Source organism: Canis aureus, chromosome 7 (genome assembly GCF_053574225.1).
Source record: "Canis aureus isolate CA01 chromosome 7, VMU_Caureus_v.1.0, whole genome shotgun sequence".
NCBI classification, from domain to species: domain Eukaryota; kingdom Metazoa; phylum Chordata; class Mammalia; order Carnivora; family Canidae; genus Canis; species Canis aureus.
Genome location: NC_135617.1, coordinates 35,132,182 through 35,152,342, shown reverse-complemented (window position 1 = coordinate 35,152,342; position 20,161 = coordinate 35,132,182). Strand labels below are relative to the sequence as shown.

The following is a 20,161-nucleotide window of genomic DNA, read 5'->3' as shown; positions in this document are numbered from 1 at the left end:
TTCCTCACTTTCCAGTATGAGGCACTCAGTAAGGATTTTAATAATGATGATGAAATTAACATATGTGAGATGTATTATGCATTGTCTGATTTGCTGGAAATCTGTTCTTAATTTAAATCCCTACAGAATGAGGTAGGTACTATTTTATGCCTACTTTAGAGATTAAAAACTGAGGTAAAAAGACTTTAAGTGGCTTGCTGAAGCGTGTATAGCTCATCAACTGGAAGTGGAGTATAATTAACTCAGGCATCTTAGCTATGTGCTATACTAAGAGCATATTTTAACACTCATACTATTTTAAAGAAAAATTTCATTTAAACAAAAAATTTATTAAGGGCCCTTTGTGTGTCTGTATTTTGCTAAATCATAACTAGCAAATACTATGTACATTTTTCACAATTATGTGAAATATACATGTGGATGAACATAAAAACTCTAATAAACATTTTTAAAGTTTACATGAATAAAGTTTTTTGTGTTTCTTGATTAAATAATTTTAGAGATTTACTTATATTTCTCACTATGGTATTGTAACACACCCAGGTATGAAGATCTCTTAAGTAATGCTTTATTCACAGTAAAGTACCTCACTTTAATGATGAAATCACCCTTTAAAATTGAATAAGTAAATTAAAAAGAACAAATTACGGGTTAATTCAATAGAATACTAATTAGTATTCTGATTTGTTTACTTGAGGTGCAAACTCGCTTGCGAACTGGCTATAAACCTGGGTTCTTCTGAGGGAATGTGGTGTGTATATATGTAGTGTGCTGTAGTTGAGAAAAGTTGGAAACTATTATTCCAAATGTTTCCACAGCTCCTTACTGGAGGATGGTAGATGTTAACTAGCAGAAAATAGAATTATCATTTGATGCTGTCTTTAATTGAAGATTGGTTGTTGGTTTTAGAATGAGTATATCAGTAGCATGACTGTAATTTTCTGATAGACTTTTATACTAATTTTGGATATTTTACTTAACATATTAAGTATTTTGGCAAAAAAGTAGTAGATTGATAAGGAGTTGGGGAGACTTGTAATTGAGTCCCCCTTTGGCCAGTACCAGTCATGTGGCTTTCCACAAGTCAGTTGACTTTGTTGGGCCTCAGTTTTCTTGCCCATCTGAAAGGTTAGGTATACATGCAAACATTTCTTTCAGTTTTAATATTTTCTTACATTTTTTGGCAAGTGAAATAACTGGAGAGTGATTTTTAAAAGGGTTTGGATACTTGTTAAGCTTTCTACTGTGTATAGAACAAGAGAGATGAACTTTAAATGATTTCATAAGAAAAATTCTAGTAATAAACATTGGGAAGCAATTTATGAGGTTGCAAATGGAGAATATGTAAGATTGGCACTAACCTTGGATGTTTGTAGTAGAGACTGGTGAGTATAAGAATAGATTTTTCTTTTTAAAAAGATTTTATTTATTCATGAAAGAGACAGAGAGACAGAGACATAGGCAGAGGGAGAAGCAGGCTCCCTGTGGGGAGCCTGATGTGGAACTTGATCCCTGGGCCCCAAGATCATGACCTGAGTCAAAGGCAGATGCTCAACCACTGAGCCACCCAGGTGCCCCAAGAATAGACTCTTAATAGGGGTGCCTGGGTGGCTTAGTTGGTTGTGATTAACTCTTGATCTCAGCTTGGGTCTTAATCTCAGGGTCATGAGTTCAAGCCCTGCATTGGGCTCCATATTGGGTATAGAGCCTACATAAGAACAAAACAAACAGTAGACTCTAATAAACCTTTTTCAGTCATGTAGTATGTTTAAGTGATTATAAGATTAAAAAAATTAAAATTTTACATTTGTTCATTGGGAGTTTTATTTATATTTAAAAATATTTTTATTAAGTTATTTTAATTCCACTATAATTAACATACAGTATTATATTAGTTTCAGGTGTACAATATAGTGATTCAATAATTTTGTACATCATTACTCAGTGCTCATCATAAGTGTACTCTTAATCCCCTTCACCTATTTTACCTCTCTCTCCTATCTACCTCCCCTCTGATATGGTTTTGTTTTGTTTTATTTTATTTTATTTTATTTTATTTTAATTTCTTTTTTCTTTTTTTTTTTTTTTTAATTTTTATTTATTTATGATAGTCACAGAGAGAGAGAGAGAGAGAGGCAGAGACACAGGCAGAGGGAGAAGCAGGCTCCATGCACTGGGAGCCCGACGTGGGATTCGATCCAGGGTCTCCAGGATCGTGCCCTGGGCCAAAGGCAGGCACCAAACCGCTGCGCCACCCAGGGATCCCTATTTTATTTTATTTCATTTCATTTCATTTCATTTCATTTCATTTCATTTCATTTCATTTCATTTCATTTCATTTCAATTTATTTATTTATTTATTTATCTATCTATCTATCTATTTATTTATTTATTTATTTATTTATTTTTAGCTGGGTATAGTATACTTTATTCATGGTACATGACAAGGTAGTGCTCCCCAAGCCCCTTCCCTTCCTGGGTCTGGGATGTAAACTGGAGGTCAGGAGATTCTCAGTGTGTTGGATTAAGTTGGGGCAGGGACTCCCCAGCAGCTGAGGGCCTCTCTTTTCCTCTTGTTCTTTCTGGGGCTGGTGGTCCAGGAGGCTCTTACTCCTTGGAGGCCATGTGGACCATGAGGTCCACCACCCGGTTGCTGTAGAATTCATTGTCATACCAGGAAATGAGCTTGATGAAGTGGTCATTGAGGGCAATGCCAACCCTGGTGTCTAAGGTGGAAGAGTGGCTATCACTGTTGAAGTCACAGGAGACAACCTAGTCCTCAGTGTAGCCCAGGATGCCCTTGGGGGCCCTCCAATGCCTGCTTCACCACCTTCTTGATGTTGTCACATTTGGCAGCTTTCTCCAGGGGGCATGTCAGATTCACAGCTGACACGTTGGGGGTGGGGACACGGAAGGCCATGCCAGTGAGCTTTCCATTCAGCTCAGGGATGACCTTGCCCACAGCCTTGGCGGCGCCAGTGGAAGCAGGGATGATGTTCTGGGCAGCCCCGTGGCCGTCACACCACAGCTTCCCAGAGGGGCCGTCCACGGTGTTCTGGGTGGCAGTGATGGCATGGACGGTGGTCATGAGGTCCTCCATGATGCCGAAGTAGTCATAGATGACGTTGGCCAGGAGCCAAGCAGTTGGTGGTGCAGGAGGCATTGCTGACAATCTTGAGGAAGTTGTCCTACTTCTCGTGGTTCACGCCCATCACAAATGTGGGGGCATCAGCAGAAGGAGCAGAGATGATGACCCTCTTGGCCCTGCCCTTCAAGTGAGCCCCAGCCTTTTCCATGGTGGTGAAGACTCTAGTGGGCTACACAGCATACTCAGCACCAGCATCACCCCATTTGATGTTGGTGGGATCTCACTCCTGGAAGATGGAGATGGACTTCCCATTGATGACAAGTTTCCCATTCTCAGCCTTCACTGTGCCGTGGAATTTGTCGTGGGTAGAATCATACTGGAACATGTACACCATGTAGTTGAGGTCAATGAAGGGGTCCTTGATGGCGACAGTATCCACTTTGCCAGAGTTAAAAGCAGCCCTGGTGATCAGGTGCCCAATACGGCCAAATCTGTTCACTCTGACCTTAATCATCGTGTCTTGGGGACGCAGCTAGCATTGCACCAGAAGATGCGGCTGTCTGTGGAACGGGGAGGAGCAGAGAACCTGATATGGTTTATTTTAAATGAGTACCCTCAATTAAAGTTACTATTTTTTTCAATAAGAACATTTTTTATTTATTTTAAAGATTTTATTATTCACGAGAGACAGGGAGAGAGGCAGAGACGCAGGCAGAGGGAGAAGCAGGCTCCATGCAGAATCCTGATGTGGGACTCGATCCCAGGACTCCAGGATCATGCTCTGGGCCGAAGGCAGGTGCCAAACCACTGAGCCACCCAGGCGTCCCAAGAACATTTTTTATTAAAGCATACTTCAGGATACATGGTTCTAAAAGATATACATAAAACATTCTATCCAAGAAAAATAGAATACACATTTTCCTTAGGTACAAACAGAAGAATTCCCAGAAGAATCTAAATCACATAGAAAGAGACATGACAAATACTACAAATTTAAGAGGACTGAAATTATACCAAGTATATTCTCTAACCACAGTGGTGCAAAACTAACAATAAAAAAATTAACAATAAAACAAAGCTGGAAAATCTACAATGTAAATATTATATATTTAATACATAAATATTAAGCAGTACACTATTGCACAAGCAGTAGACCAAATAAGAAATGAAATGGTAAATCAAAGTATGTCTTAAAACAAAAGAAAAAGAAAGCACAATATTCCAAAATCTGTGGGATGTAGCAAAAGCAGATGTTAGAGTGAAATTTATGCTATAAATTCTTGTATTAAGAGAAAAAGTTCAAATGAAGAACATTACACCACAAGGACCTAGAAAAAGAAGAAACTTAGCTGAAATGCTGAAATTTAGTAGAGGAAGGAAACAACAAAGAAAAATCCGAAATAATATAGAGACGATAAACAATAACATAACATTGAAAGTAATGACCAGTTTTTCCAGAAAAATAAAGTTGGTAGTGCTTTAACTGCATTAGGAAAAAAAGGAGAAGACTTGAAAACCAAAATGAGAAATGGAAAAGAAAATAATATAAGAGATAACCACAGAAATACATATTGTGGTAACAGATTACTGTAAACAGTGATAGACTAACAGATATCTTAGAAAAAAAACAGATAATTCCTAAAAATGTACAAGTTACTACAATTGAAACATGAATCTTGAATCCAAAAAATAGGACATCTTCTTAGACCAATAATAAGAATGGATATTGAGTTAGGAATCAAAAATCTCCTGGCACAGAAAAGCCCAAGACCACATTGGCTTTATTGGTAAATTCTACCAAAGCATTAAAAAAAATTAGTGACAGTCTTTATCAAAATCTGACAAATAATGGAATAGAGCACATTCAGAATCATTCCATGAGGCCAGTACCCTCTTGTCACCAAAGCAGGATAAAAACAATACAAGAAGAAAAAAGTCTAGTTTGAAGGATGCCTGGGTGGCTCAGTCATTTAAGAGTCTGCCTTCAGCTCAGGTCATGATCCCAGGGTCCTGGGATCAAGCCCTGAGTCTGGCTTCCTGCTCAGCAGAGAGCCTGCTTCTCCCTCTTCCTTTGCCCCTGCCCCTGCTTGTTCTCTCTCTCTCTTTCAAATAAATAAATCTTAAAAAAAAAAAAGTCTAGTTTGTTCAATATAAGTATTGCTTCTCTTTCTTTTAATGTCCATTTCTGTGTTAAATGTTTCTCCACCTCTTCACTTTCAATCTGTAGGTGTCTTTGAGTTTAAAATGAGTCTCTTGTAGGCTGGGATTCTAAAAACTATTGTTCTGAGGATCTTTTTTAGTCATTCTGTAAACTTATATGTTAGATTTTGTTGAATGTACATGGAAAAATGTTAAATCTGGAGGTTTTATTAATATATAAAATATTTTAGGAAAGTAAGTCAACTAATAACTTCTGACTCGTATTTTGTTCACCAGGGGTTTACTGTTCTCTAATCACTATTCCTTTATGGCTGATGTACTTGTGAAAACATTATAATTTTTAGGGAGTAATTTTTAAAGTTGACTTCTAAATTTTGTAACCTAATGACTTTTTAAAATTTAGTCTTTTCCATATCAGTTACATATGGTAAAGGAAGAATAGTTTGGAATAAGTTTCCAAATTTGGGTAGGGCAATACTCATAATTTACATAATTTGAGTAATTTTCCCATCTTCTGTACTTTAATAGGGCCTGAATATAATGGTAGTCAATAAATATTTGAGAGATTTGACATTATCTGTGAATTCCTTCATGGTAATATTTATGAAAATATTTTTTCTATCTCTATTAATAAGGAAACATACTATACATATTGTTTCATAATTTTCCTTCATACTATTTGTTGATGAAATATTTTTATTTCTTTTTCAATAGCTAACCCTCTTTTAGAAGCCTTTGGAAATGCAAAGACTGTTCGGAACAATAATAGTAGTAGATTTGGAAAATTCGTAGAAATACATTTCAATGAAAAGGTAAGTCAGAGTGAGTTTGGGGATGTTTGGGAAGTGTTTGTGAAAAACACAAGGGTCTTGAGGTGCCTGAGTCGCTTAGTTGATTAAGTGTCAACTCTTGAGTTGGGTTCACATCTTGATCTCAGGGTCATGAGTTCAAATGCTGAGTTGGACTCCTACCTGGGCATGGAGCCTACTTTAAAAAAGAAAGAAAAACACAAGGGTCTTGTTAGAATTGGTGCTGTACTTGAACTTATGGTAAATCCATGTGAGTTTTTCTCTGTTACTTTAGTTAACTGAGAGAATATATGTATTTAGTATAACCTTTGTAAATATTGTAAGGTTACATTTATTTAGTTATCTGCTATTTTCCTTGATAAATATTACAACCTTTTTGATATAGACAAATGTTTATTAGAAAAATAATTCAGCATTGAGTAGGGTATGCTTTCAGACCTTAAATACAAACATGTATTTTCTCTGTTTTGTTTTTCAGAGTTCAGTTGTTGGAGGATTTGTTTCACATTATCTTCTAGAGAAATCTAGAATCTGTGTTCAAGGCAAAGAGGAAAGGAATTATCATATCTTTTATAGGTTGTGTGCTGGTGCTTCTGAAGATATTAGGGAAAAACTTCATTTGAGCTCCCCAGATCATTTTCGGGTAGGTTGGATGAAAAGAAATTCTATACAGTTTTTGCAAATTGAATTGCTTTCAATTCTAAAACTTATTTTGATGGATTCTGATACCTAGTTGTATGTAACTTAGGTTAAATCCATGTAACGTGATAGAACATAGGTTTCTATTGAGATTTACTGCTAAATTTATAACACTATATGAGGAGATATATAATGGGAAAGAAAAAGGGATAGATGGGAAACCACTTATCAATTTAAACTCCTTAAGAAATTTATAATCTGTAATGCTGGCTTTAAAGTTATTTTTGACTTATTTGTTAAAAAAAGTTTTCACCTCTGAATTAATAATGGATCCATGATTATCTTCCTTAATTCAACAGTAAATATTTATTGCTTGCCCATTGGATACCAGGCATTGTGTGTGGGTGAAAAAGATGAACAGTTCCTGCTCATGAGCAACTTAGAATCTGGTGGGAAACACATACACACACACAGATGCACAAACACATATAGTCTGACTGATAGGTTGAATGATTAGAGAGAGATATACATAGAATGCTGGGGATTTTGGAAAAACTTCAAGGAACAACTGATGTTTGATTAGAATTCTGAATGATTTTCAAGTGTTAACTAGAGGAAGAAGTAAACACTTGAATACTAAAGAGTTTTCTTAGTAGATGGAAAAAGATGAACAAAGACAAGAAACAGCTTATAGAGTAAGGCAGGAAGTGGTGGTAGTGAGGCTAGAAAGTTTGGTCTTACTTCTGTAGTTAATAAGGAGCTATTGAAGGGATTTAAGTAGAAAGTTGGATATCAGGTCTATATTTACCTCTGGCTTTAAAATGGAAGGTGTCTTTAAGCGGGTAAGGTAGGAAATGGATAGAAAATGCAACTATGGGTAAACTGGTTGGAAACCTGTGGCTATAGTAGAAGTAAATTACTTAGTGCTTGAATTTGGTTACCGATGATGGGATGTGCAAAATACTAGGAGATAAAATTGATAGAACTTGGAGACTGAGTATTGTTAGGGAAGAGTAGTTTGGAATAATTTTCCAAATTTGAGTAGGATAACTAGGTGGGTGTAAATACCATACTAGGGCCAGATGGAAGATTTGTGGCATATAGGATGAGTTTAGTTTTGGAATCTACAGATCATTTTAGGGGAGAGGATTAGATGACAGTTGAGGGCGGCCCAGGTTGTTCAGTGGTTTAGCACCACCTTCAGTCCAGGGCATGATCCTGGAGACCCGGGATCGAGTCCCACGTCAGGCCCCCTGCATGTAGCCTGCTTCTCCCTCTGCCTGTGTCTCTGCCTCTCTCTCTCTCTCTGTGTCTCTCAGGAATAAATAAATAAAATATTTAAAAAAATCATTTAAAAAAGAAGACAGTTGAGTTGGGTATACTAAGCTGAAGATTATTTTTTGTGCTGTAGTGATACGTTTGGGAGATGTCAGTACTCTGGTAATAGTTAAAACTGTGACAATGAGTAGATGAGATTGTCCAGAGAGATTGTGTAATATTGAAAAGCACGTGCCAGGATCCAGACTCTGGAATTTGAAGAATATGAGTGTTGAAGAGTTGCCCAAGAAAGAAAGCACAGGTGGAATTGTGTGAGAAGTACAAGGAAAATCAGGAGTGCCAAGAATCACAAGCCAGTTCAAGAATTTCAAGAAGTGGTGACTGGGGATGGTTAGCATCGTTTATAAATTTGCAGCAAGAAACAGTGTCCCTGTGAGGAATACATGGGAATTACGGGAATGGGTAAGGAATGCAGCTTGAGTAAAGTTCTCCAGGTGATTCTGATAATCATCTTTGGGCAGGAATCCTCCACGTGAGAATCATGACACATATATTTAATTATTGTTCTCTGTGTGTGTTTGTAATTTGGCTTTTTTTTTTTAAGATTTTTATTTATTTATCAATGAGGGACAGAGAGAGAGAGAGAGAGGCGCAGAGACACAGGCAGAGGGAGAAACAGGCTCCATGCAGGGAGCCTGATGTGGGACTTAATCCCGGGACTCCAGGATGATGCCCTGGGCCAAACGCAGGCGCTAAACTGCTGAGCCACCCAGGGATCCCTGTAATTTGGCTTTTATTGCTACTTCAGTCAGTTCTTTTAATATGTATTTGGAAAACTTTAAATTTCTGTGTTAAAATGCTTTATAACTGCATCTGTTTATATCCTTCTACAATGTCTCACCTTCTCTAGAACTCATCAAATTAATTGGAATTTTTAGTTGCCCACACTATCTTCATGAAAGTAGAAGAGGTATTTCTCTACAATGATTTTTAGAAAAGAAGTATAAGTTACAATGAATCATATAAAATTTAATGATCATGTGGCTTTGTTGGCACTGAGTTAATGATAAAGTAATGCAACTATCCTTGTCTTAATTTAGCATTTCTTTTTGTTTGGAGGCTTGGGAGCATATATTTTGTGTGTTTTACAGTGTATAACCTTTCCTGGCACAATGGCAGGCATCCAAGAAAGGCAGCTACCGAACTTTTTTTTTTTTTTAATTAAGATTTCATTTATTTATTCATGAGAGACACAGAGAGACAGAGAGGCAGAGACACAGGCAGAGGGAGAAGCAGGCTCCATGCAGGGAGCCTGATGTGTGGGACTCGATCCCGAGTCTCCAAGATCAGACCTTGGGCTGAAGGCGGTGCTAAACCACTGAGCCACCCAGGCTGCCCTACTGAAATTCTTTATTAGGTCAGAAAGTTTCCTGCCTCTGTAGTGTGAACTGGGAGGCATGATTTCCTCTCTGGATAGGAAGGACACTAGAAATACAATATGTTCACCCAAATACATCTGCAGTCTTGCTTTCATGCATGCATACCTCTATGTACTTTCCCTTAAATGATTCTGCCTTAAAGTGACTTGAAATTGTGTTGGTAATTTCATCAGGTTTTTCTGTAATTTAGTCAGGGGCTCCAGTTATAACTCATAGGTAAGGTCATAAAGACAAAGAATTTCAGAATAGTGTTGAACACTTCCAAAAATTTTTTTGTAACTACTCTATCCAAAATAGTATCTAAAGAATTGTAGAGATACCTGTGTTTGGAAATATTTCTATTAACTACTCATGTATTTTAGAAAATAAAATAAAAGGTTTAAAAGATTGTATTATTCAAATACTCAAATATTTTTGCATATGTTTTATGGAAACATTTGTTGTAGTTATGCAAAGATCCTTGAATAGAAATAAAGCTTGGATAGAATGAAATGGATACAAGAATAGTTAGTTTTTTCTAGTTACAGAAAAGTTGGAGAAAACAGGTAGTAGGTTTTTATACTACATTTAGTTATCCAAAAGCCAAATATTTAATAAAACAATTGGGGTTGGGGGGATAAAACCCTTCATAGCAAAGAAAACATTTGTTTTGACTCTATGCAATTAAGCTACTATTCTCTCACTAAAATAAAAGTTCTTTTTTGAAATAGTTGAAATTGCTTACCAATATTTTCTTACCTCTTCTATTTTTTTCCTAAAGATTCTAAGGTAGAAAGAATAGCTCATTGTATATCACTTTTTTTCATCGTAGATCATTTTCTGGTTTTATCTGTATCTTAATATTTCATTATAATGGAGGGACACAGATAAATGTATTGATCATCTAAAATATTAATTTATCCCCAAATCATTAAAAATGTAGTATACATTTTTTCACAGTATCTGTGTGATATATGTTTAATCTTGAAATTCATGACCATGGTATAGTGGAATCATGGTGACCTGATTTAAGAAATACTGAGATGTTTAAAAACATTTTCCATCTTGTTTCTTGTGTACTTTCCTGACTACCCCCACTCCCCAAATGTGGGTAGAAAATCTCTTTGAGATTAATAAATTGTTTTCTTCTCAACTACTTCCCTGGTTCTGTGTTTTAAAAGTGCTTAGTCTTTAGTGGGCTTCTGGGCAGCAAAGTAAATCATTGAGATTAAAGTTGAAATTGTTATTTGAATACCTATAAAGGTTCATAAAGCAAGTATTATAATTCACGTATGGTCAGTGTTAACTATCAGTAAATATGAAAGGCATGTTTTGAAGAACTGATTTTAAAAATCAGAAATTAAGAAACTCAGGGATATTATTCTGTTATTCAGCATTAAAAATATTACTTGAAATATTAAACCACAATGTGTGAGTTCTTATTTGACACTCTACATATTTAGTAAGAAGGTGATTTTCATTATTATTTGTAGTACTTATCTTATTAACTGTATTTTTAAGAAGATATTTGATATTGAGATTTAAAATTCCTGCCTTTTAAAAATAGGAAAGTTTTATGGTATTGGTTTTTATGTTAGTTACTTTAAAATCTACTTTCAGGAATCCGCATTTTCAATATTGGTTTGATTAGTAGAAGTAAAATGTTTATAATATATAGAAGTATCAGTTGTAATTGAGAGATTAAATGATATTCAAGTTATATTTAAAAATTCTTTTTGGTTACCACTGTTTGATAAGTTGTGTTTTCTTTTGTGCTATTTTCCTGTAGATCATATTTGTTATATTTATATATCTTTTTCCTAGTATTTAAACCGAGGCTGCACTAGATACTTTGCTAACAAAGAAACTGACAAACAGATTTTACAGAACCGAAAAACTCCTGAGGTATAGTAGATTATTTTTTTAATTAAAATCTTTAATACAAAAAAAATACTGAAAGATATATTTTTTTTATTTTGGAGCCCAAATAATATTTCATACTTTTTGGCTTATACTTTAAAAAGAAATGCTCATCCAAGTCTCTCTCACAGTGTAGTATTTTATGCCTTTGTTGATATCTATCTGTAGAAGCCATAAGTTTTGATTCTTCTTGCTTAGGCCTCAATGCACTGCTCTCTTCCTGTTCTTTTTCCCCCTGTGAGGCTATTAAAATTGCCTAAGAATTATCCTTTGCTAACATTTCTGAAACTTACTCTTACATGACCCACTTGGGATTAAGTATAAAATGTGTCCTTTATAACTTATTTTCCACTTTAAGACTTAGCTCTGAAGTAGACATTAAATAGTGTAAGCATTCTTGTGAACTGATGCTCATGTGTTGTTGTATTTCTCTTTAAAACATTATATTTCTGTAATATACAGAAATATGGAAAGTTTTACATATAGGTCTTACTAAGTTATTATATTTGTAAGGGTAATTAGGTATTATTGTACTATTATTTTAAAAACATCAAATCCTTATTCTAAAAATCTATAACTCTTATAAATTTTAATATGTAATGTTCAAGTAATAGTATTAAGTTGTATCTACTGAAGGAGGTTAAATTATGAAATACTGAGTCAGGATTAATGATAGGGACTAGTTCATTTTGTCTTTGTTAATTTTGTTTAAAGATTTATATTGAGTATTGTACAGTTTTTATTCTCGCCTTTTAATGTGTGAATCAGATGCTTTTGACTCCTTTCAAATGGTGAGATGAATTATGTCTCTAATATGTTCCTAAAAAAGAACAGAAAGCAAATAAAAGTTCCCATTATTTTGAATTCTCAGCCAATTGAATAGTTAATTTTTAAGTTGACATTTATCATTTTATTTTTATTTATTTTTAAGGATTTTATTTATTTGAGAGAGAGTGAGAGAGTGCATGTGTATAGAGTAGAGGGAGGGGAGAGAGAGAGAAAAAAAATCTTAAGCAGACTCCCTGCAGAGCACAGAGCCTGAGGTGGGACTCTGTCTCACAACCCTGACATCATGACCTGAACTGAATTCAAGAGTCAGATGCTCAACCAACTGAGCTATCCAGGTTGTGCCCTGATATTTATTATTTTAGACATAAATGTCTGAATTATAAATATCATGTGCCCTGATATTTATTATTTTAGACATAAATGTCTGAATTATAAATTGTAAACTTTAGTTTATATGACATTCATGGTTGCACTTTAAGAAGTAACTTCAGTATTTATTATGGTATCTTTGTCATGATAACCTTTATTTTTATAATACATTGTCAGAATATAGAAATTGTATTCCTTCCTCTAAGGTAATGGAAACATTACCTAGTAGGATAGTGCAGATGTTCTCAAGGAAAAAGACATATATCTAAATTTGATCTTTGACATGGGAAAAACTAAGTAAAAAGGGAAAAAAACTGGATTTTACTCTCCAAAGAGTAACAAGTACTTTTTGTATTCTGCTGAGAATGAAATGTGCTCTTTGCCATTCTAGAATCAGCATACTTTGTGAGCTATTCATATTACTGAGTGTATATATAAAATTATATGTGAATAATGGATTAATATGTTTAAATTACTTTTTATGTCTTCTTTATCAGGAGGATGAGGTGATCATTTTGACTAATTAGAATCCTTTGCCTAATTCCATTTGAGTGTCTAAGCTGTGTGTAATTTTTAGGAGAATGCAGTATTTTTAGTCTGCCATAATAGCAATATATTCTTAACATTTGATTAGAAAGTTTTTAAATGAAGTAACCATTCATTTATAAGACTAAAAATTCTGCATGTTCAGTGTTTTCTGTTAACTTTGGCTGCATGTGATCTTCTCCTTTGCTTCTTTTAAGAATAAAATTTCTTTATCTAGACATTTTCCAGAAATTTCGCCCAGGCATAATTAAACATTTTAAAGAATTTTGTGGAAGATAATCACAACTTTAGCTGGGAAGCAATTGGCAATTGGGAGGGGGAAAAAAATCTCTTTTTTGGGGCTTTAATGGCCAGTTAATTTAATGGACAGTTAATTCTGATGCTGTTACCTAATGTGTAATTTTGCCTATTCATTATCAAGTTCTGGAAAATTCCTAGTCCAATCTTTCTGTGTCCAGTAACCTTTATTTTTCTCCTTCTAAGGTTTCTGCAGGCCTAGCTTCCTTAATCCTTTTTCTGAGCTTTTTAATGGTTCTAACAAATGAATACTTCAGATGTAAATTCTTTTAGGAGAGAAAACAAATTTTCTCTTTATTTTTTCTGAAATGTGAATCATTGCATAAATTCTTAGAGTAAGCACAATGCTTACTAATACACTTTACCTCATATACGTTTATACAGGAAGATTTAAAAAACAATTTTCTGGCCATGAAATTTGGGATTAATTTGTCCATTATTTATTACTACTGAATATTCATATAATTGATGGCAGTTAACCTAAAGGAGTATGATGCTAAATGTTAGATTTGAATTTTTATTATAGTTTTTTACCTTAGCTCTTTTTGACCTGTGGATTCATGTTGATTCCTTTCAACCACTTATATTCCTTTCTTTTTCACTCAATTTATATTTTTATCTAGCATTATAATGCATTAGATTTAAAATTGTGATTTAATTGGAAAACATCTCATTCAATTTTTGACTGATTTTTATTGAGGTGATTGTAGAGTCACAGACAGTTGAAAGAAGTAATACAGAAAGATCCTGTGTATATTTTCCTCAGTCATTTAGTTTTTGAATTGTTAGAATAGTAAAGCCTTCCCATTGAGGTATTTTATTTTTGCATGTTATATAGTGCATTAATAGTCCTTGCAGAGTGGTTTTAATGTAAATAATGATAAAGAGCAATTAATTGAGGTCTTCTTGTTTTGTAGTATCTTAAGGCAGGTTCCTTGAAAGATCCTCTGTTAGATGACCATGGAGATTTTATTAGAATGTGCACAGCCATGAAAAAGATTGGTTTGGATGATGAAGAAAAGCTTGATCTGTTCCGGGTAGTAGCTGGTGTTTTGCATCTTGGAAATATTGATTTTGAGGAAGCCGGCAACACTTCAGGTTCGTTTGTGGTTGTTTTGTTTTATTTTTATTTTTTATTTTTTTTAAAGATTTCATTTATGTATTCATGAGAGACGCAGAGAGAGAAAGAGAGAGAGAGAGAGAGAGAGAGGCAGAGACACAGGCAGAGGGAGAAGCAGGCTCCATGCAGGGAGCCCGACGTGGGACTCGATCCCGGGTCTTCAGGATCAGGCCTTGGGCTGAAGGCAGCACTAAACCGCTGAGCCACCTGGTTGTTTTGTTTTAAAGAGGAATAAAATTAGAAGTTCTGTCATTTCTTTGTCATATGTAAATTTAATCTGTTTGTGTGCAGGCTTTGAAAACCCTGAAATTTCTAGAATGTATTGTGTTACATGGTGCATCTTGGAAATGAAGGATGCTGCATTATTAGTCACTATGAACTCTCTTTTGAACAAATCAGTAATACTGTTGGGGAATAATTCATTTTATGAGGCATAAGTAACTGTGATTATCCGGGTCACATTTAGTTAAAATTTTCAACTTTTACAGTATGTATACAGAATAATTCTCTACTGTCTATTAAGGTATTTTGACATTTTTCTGGTTTATTGGTATAAACTTGGATCAGTTAATTAGGGCAGTTGAATATGTACAAGCTCATATGCTTTATTCTTTGGAAAAAATAGGTTCTGGTTTATGCACATTGAAAAGAACATTTAATGCCTGCATGATAGTAACTTTTATATAATCTTAAATTTGATCCATGAATTACAGGGGTTGGAAAACTGTAGCCCTTGGCCAAATTTGACCAGCTGCCTGTTTTGTAAATAATGTATTGTTGGAACGAAGCCACACCCATTTATTTATATCTATCTGTGCCAGCTTTTGTGCTACAGCAGCAGAGTTTAGTAGCTGTGACAGAAACCATATGGCCAGCAAAACTTAAAAACCTGACACTTAAGAGAAAAAGAATGTTGACTCCTGCATAAATACATTATTAAAATATTTTATAACACGAATGAGTTAAAAAATCGAAAGCACCATTTAATATAGTAGTCAATAGCAGGGGCTCTAGTGTTAGATCCCAGAAGCTCTCTGACCCTTGTTTTTTTCATTTGTAAAATAATGAAGAAACAGTCCATGAGAAGTGCTTTTAAAGGATAGTGCCTAGCAATAGTATATATATTTATGCATATAAGGAAGGAGCACAAGAGGAAGAAAAAAAGAACATTTAAAAAATATCTGCTGCGTGCAAGATTCCTTACAACAGTGTTTCATCATAAACAATATAATCTAAACTTTATAAAGATAATGAGGTAGGGGATATTATCTGCATTTTATGGAAGTGGAACCTGTGCAGAAGTAATACATTTACTAATGAAGTTATAGATGTGAGAGAGCGGAGTTCTACCCATGACTGACTAACTCAGGTTCTTCTGATCATTGTCCCAAGTTGCCCTCAGTCACTGAGCCTCCCTGAGAGTCCTGATCTGTAGAGGAGCAGACTGAAATAGACAGTCTTACTGACTTTCAGATTTAGTATCCTGTGATTCCATAAAGTCAGTTACATCAGATGCAGCACAGTGTAGGTTTAAGAGTACATGCTCTTGAGCCAGAGTGTTTATCACCAGCGTATTACCTGCTTGTGTGGTATTGGGCCATGAACTTCACCTCTCTGTGTCCCTAGCTTCCTCATCTGTAAACTGGGGATAATAATATTCTTTGCCGCATGTTATATAGAGGAATAAATGGATTAAATATTAAATGATGTCAGTACTTATGTCCAGCACATAATAATCACTGTGTTTTTAATGAATAAGTAAAATAAAAATACAGATTAATTCTAGTTTTGGATGTAAAAAAGCAAAATCAGACATGTTCTTAGTGTGCATTAAAGTTTTAGTTTTTTTGAGGGATTTAAAATTCTTATTTTGAAAATTAGAATACATCTCATTTGTTAATGTAGTATTGTTATACTAAGGGAGTAAGTGGGAGTTCCAAGTAACACAAAAAAGTTTAGATTAAGGCACAGTTTGGAAATATTGTTAGAAGTGATAGTTGGTATTTTCACACCTCGTTTATTACCCTGTGGTAGACTATGCAGATGTGTACAGAGGATCATAAATGTGATATGATCCAGTTAGTTGAAAAGCATTTAAACACTCAAAAGGCAAATAGCACATATTTATATTATCTTTTATTTTTCTTCTCAAAAATCCTCTGTTGAAAGGAAGATGAGCAGAAAGCAGAGAGGATTAGAAAGAGACAACAAATCAAGAAAATTAATAAACTAGGTTATTTTGGGGCCCAGGGTGACTCCATCAGTTAAGTTTCTGCCTTCTGCTCAGGTCATGATCTCCAGGCCCCAGGATTGAGTCCCATGTGGGCTTCCTGCTCAGCGGGGAGTCGGCTTTCTCTCTCTCTCTCCCTCAGCCCCTCCCCACTGCTCATTCTTTTTCTCTCTCAAATAAATAAATAAAATCTTTAAAAAATAAAATAGGATATTTTTATTTTAATTAAGGCTTACATTTTATTATTTATCTTTTCTGTGACCCTTCCTGTAGATCCAAATGGTTTCTTTCTCGTTAGAATTGTTTTTTCCCCTTAGAGAGCTCAATTTTGGCATGTCCTTGCAGTTTGAAAAAGCTGTGGATATTTATGTAATTATTTTATCAGAAAATTTATTCTCTTATAAATGTTTAGAATATTCTTATAAAAACCGAAAAAATTTTACATGATAGCATATGCAAAATATGCCTATTGGGACTTTCCTATGTTTTTAAAATTCCACAAAACAGAGGTAAATGCTATTTTAACAACAAATTTAAAGAATGTTCAGAGAAGTTCTTTTTTTGGAAGGGGAGTGACATGAAAACCTTCGATTATTTTACAGTTTTGCCTTTTTAAAACCTTTAAAATAAATATCTTCTTAGGTTAGCCTGAAAGTGTGTGAGAAACTTCGCAAAACAGTAAAAAAAAATGTTTAAATACATTAATGAATTATTGATTAATCAGTTTAGTGAGAGCTATATAATTTAGATAATCTGTGTGTGTGTAGAAACAAGAAATCAGTAGTTAGCTTATTTTCCTAGAATTAAACGTTCAGTATACTTCTTTTTTTTTTTTTTCCGTTCAGTATACTTCTAAGTATTCTTGTCCCCTTGTTCTTTTTCTTTGGTAACAGCTTTATTGACGTATAGTTCATAGACTGTTCAATTCACCCCCTTAAAATAATTCTTTGGTTTTTAATATACTCGAAGTTGTGCACTCATCCCTGAAGTTAGTTTTGAGAACATTTTCATCACTTCAGCATTCACCTCTCCTTCTTTCCCAAATCCCTCAGCCTTAGGCAGCTACTAATCTACTTACTTTATAAATTTGCCTGGTATGGGAATTTCGTAGAAATAGAATCATACAATATGTGGTCTTTTGTGACTGGCTTCTTTCTCTAGCATAATGTTTTCATGGTTCATCCTTGTAGCTTCCTCAGTACTTCATTTCTTTTTATTGTTGAGTAATGTTCCATTCTGTAGATATATCACTTTTTAAAAAATATATATCACATTTTTTATCCATTTGCCATTTGATGAACATTTGGGTTGTTACTACCTTCGGTTATTATGAATGATACTGCTGTAAACATTCTTCCATGTTTTTTTTTTTTTTTAATGGGCATATGTTTTTTACTTCTCTTGAGTATATGCCTAAGAGTGGAATTGCTGTCATATGGTAACTCTATGTTTAACCTTCTGAAGAACTGTCAGATTGTTTTTCAAGGTAGCTGTATTCATTTCACATTCTTATCAATACTGTATGAGGATTCCTGTTCCTCCACGTCCTCACTGATGCTGTCTGCGGGATTATAGCCATAGTAGTATGTGTGAAGTGTTTTACTTCATTGTGGCTTTTGTGTTTTTCTGAAGGCCCATGAGTTTGAACATTTTTTCATGTCTTTATTGACCGTTTGTATTTCTTTTTTGGAAAAATGTCGGTTCAAATCCCTTGCCCATTAATTGGGTTGCCTTTTTGTTGTCAAATTAAAAAAAAATATTCTAAATACAAGTTCCTTATCAGGTATATAATTTGCAAATATTGTCTTTCAATCTGTGGCTTGTCTTTTAAGTTTTTGGGTAGTGTTCTCTGAAACACAGAAGTTTTTCATTTTGATTAAGTCTAATATTTTCTTGTGTTGCTTGTGCTCTTGGTACCATATCTAGGAAACAACTGCTCTGAGATCATGAGGATTTATATCTGTGTATTCTTCTAAGATTTCCCTAGTTATAGATAATAATTTAGGTCTTTGATTATTTTTTAGTTAATTTTTATTTATGATGTAAAGCAGGGGTCCAGCCTCATTCTTTTGCATGAGCATATCTGGTTGTCTCAGTGCCATTTGCTGAAAAAACTGTTTTTTTCCCAAATGAGTTATCCTGACAACCCCTTGTTCTTATGGAATCTCATGGTTTGTTTCTCCTGAGACCAGTCTATTAATTAGTTTACTTATTTTTCATGGTAAACTTATTTTTTTTACTATGATTTTCACACATTTTTTTTGTAGTTTTGAAATTAGATTTGAGTTGAATTATTTATAAACATTGAACCTTAAAAAGTAAAATGTTCACTTTTAAAATATTAGTAGTAATAATACAAATAGTAATAGTTAACCTTTATATAGTGCTTACTATGTACCAGGTACTGTTTCAAGAACTTCACCTATATTACCTCATTAATCTCAGTAACAGCCTTATCAGGTAAGGTTAAGTACCGTTATTATCCTTAAATGGATGAAGAAACTGAGCACAGAAAGAATAAATGACTTGTCTGGTCACACAGCTAATGAGTCTTAATTAGCCCAGAGGCTAAAGCACTGAAGTATAGTGTCTTTCCATATAATACATATATATATATAAATTAAAAATATATATGTTAAATATATATATATATTTTATATATATATAATATTTTTTAAAACATCCTCCATAACTAGAAATCTATGGATATAATGTACAGGGAATAGCAGTTATCTCCTCACCCTCTTCCTCTTTCCCAAGCAACATGAACACCTGCATATGCATGCACAGGTACACACAGATGCACTACACACACAGACATAAAACCTCATACGTTGACAGACAGCCACATTGATCTACTAAAGTGGCAACATTTGCTATTAAAATTATTCCTTAAAGTTTTCAGGAATCATATGAATTTTAATAAGGTACTGTATTTCTCTAGGGATTTACAGGGATTATAATCTATCCATATATTTTGCTTGCTGGGTCATAAAAAATGAAACAGTGGCAAGTTAATATTGATGGGCTGAAGGATTATATCATGGACTGCCTCGAGAGAGGATCTTCCATTGACCTTGGCAGTATGAGTGTCTGACAAGGGTGGTGAAAAAGTGAGGTGAAATTAAAAGTCACAAATTAGCCTTGTCTATTCCACAAATTTATGTAAGTGAAATATACTTCTAAGAAATGGATCATGAGGATTTGATTTATATAATGTCTGATAACTTCAAATCTAAATGCATTTTCATTAGGTGGTTGTAATTTGAAGAATAAATCTACTCAGGCATTGGAATATTGTGCAGAATTACTGGGTTTGGATCAAGATGATCTTCGTGTAAGTTTAACTACAAGAGTCATGCTAACAACAGCAGGGGGCACCAAAGGAACAGTTATAAAGTAAGTTCCTTAACTCCTTGCTCTGTAAAAATCTTGCCTTGTGGTTTGTCAAGGAAAAATCTTTGAGAACACTGAGATTTAAAGTTGATTTTTATGAAT

At 34.3% G+C, this 20,161-nt stretch overlaps 1 protein-coding gene and 1 pseudogene across 6 annotated transcripts in view; one reads left to right on the top strand and one right to left on the bottom strand.

Moving 5' to 3' along the window:
* MYO6 (myosin VI) overlaps positions 1–20,161 on the top strand; it is a 142,161-nt gene that overhangs the window by 71,547 nt on the left and 50,453 nt on the right. For all 6 annotated transcript variants that reach the window (XR_013383186.1, XM_077903323.1, XM_077903320.1 and 3 more), the window contains exons 8-12: positions 5,963–6,060; positions 6,536–6,700; positions 11,217–11,297; positions 14,231–14,411; positions 19,918–20,062. Coding sequence is in view for 5 of the 6 variants with exons in the window: in XM_077903323.1 (XP_077759449.1) it covers positions 5,963–6,060; positions 6,536–6,700; positions 11,217–11,297; positions 14,231–14,411; positions 19,918–20,062 (670 nt within the window). In the remaining variant the exon portion in view is untranslated. The remainder of the gene's footprint in view (positions 1–5,962; positions 6,061–6,535; positions 6,701–11,216; positions 11,298–14,230; positions 14,412–19,917; positions 20,063–20,161) is intronic.
* Positions 2,524–3,602, bottom strand: LOC144316820 (glyceraldehyde-3-phosphate dehydrogenase pseudogene; annotated as a pseudogene).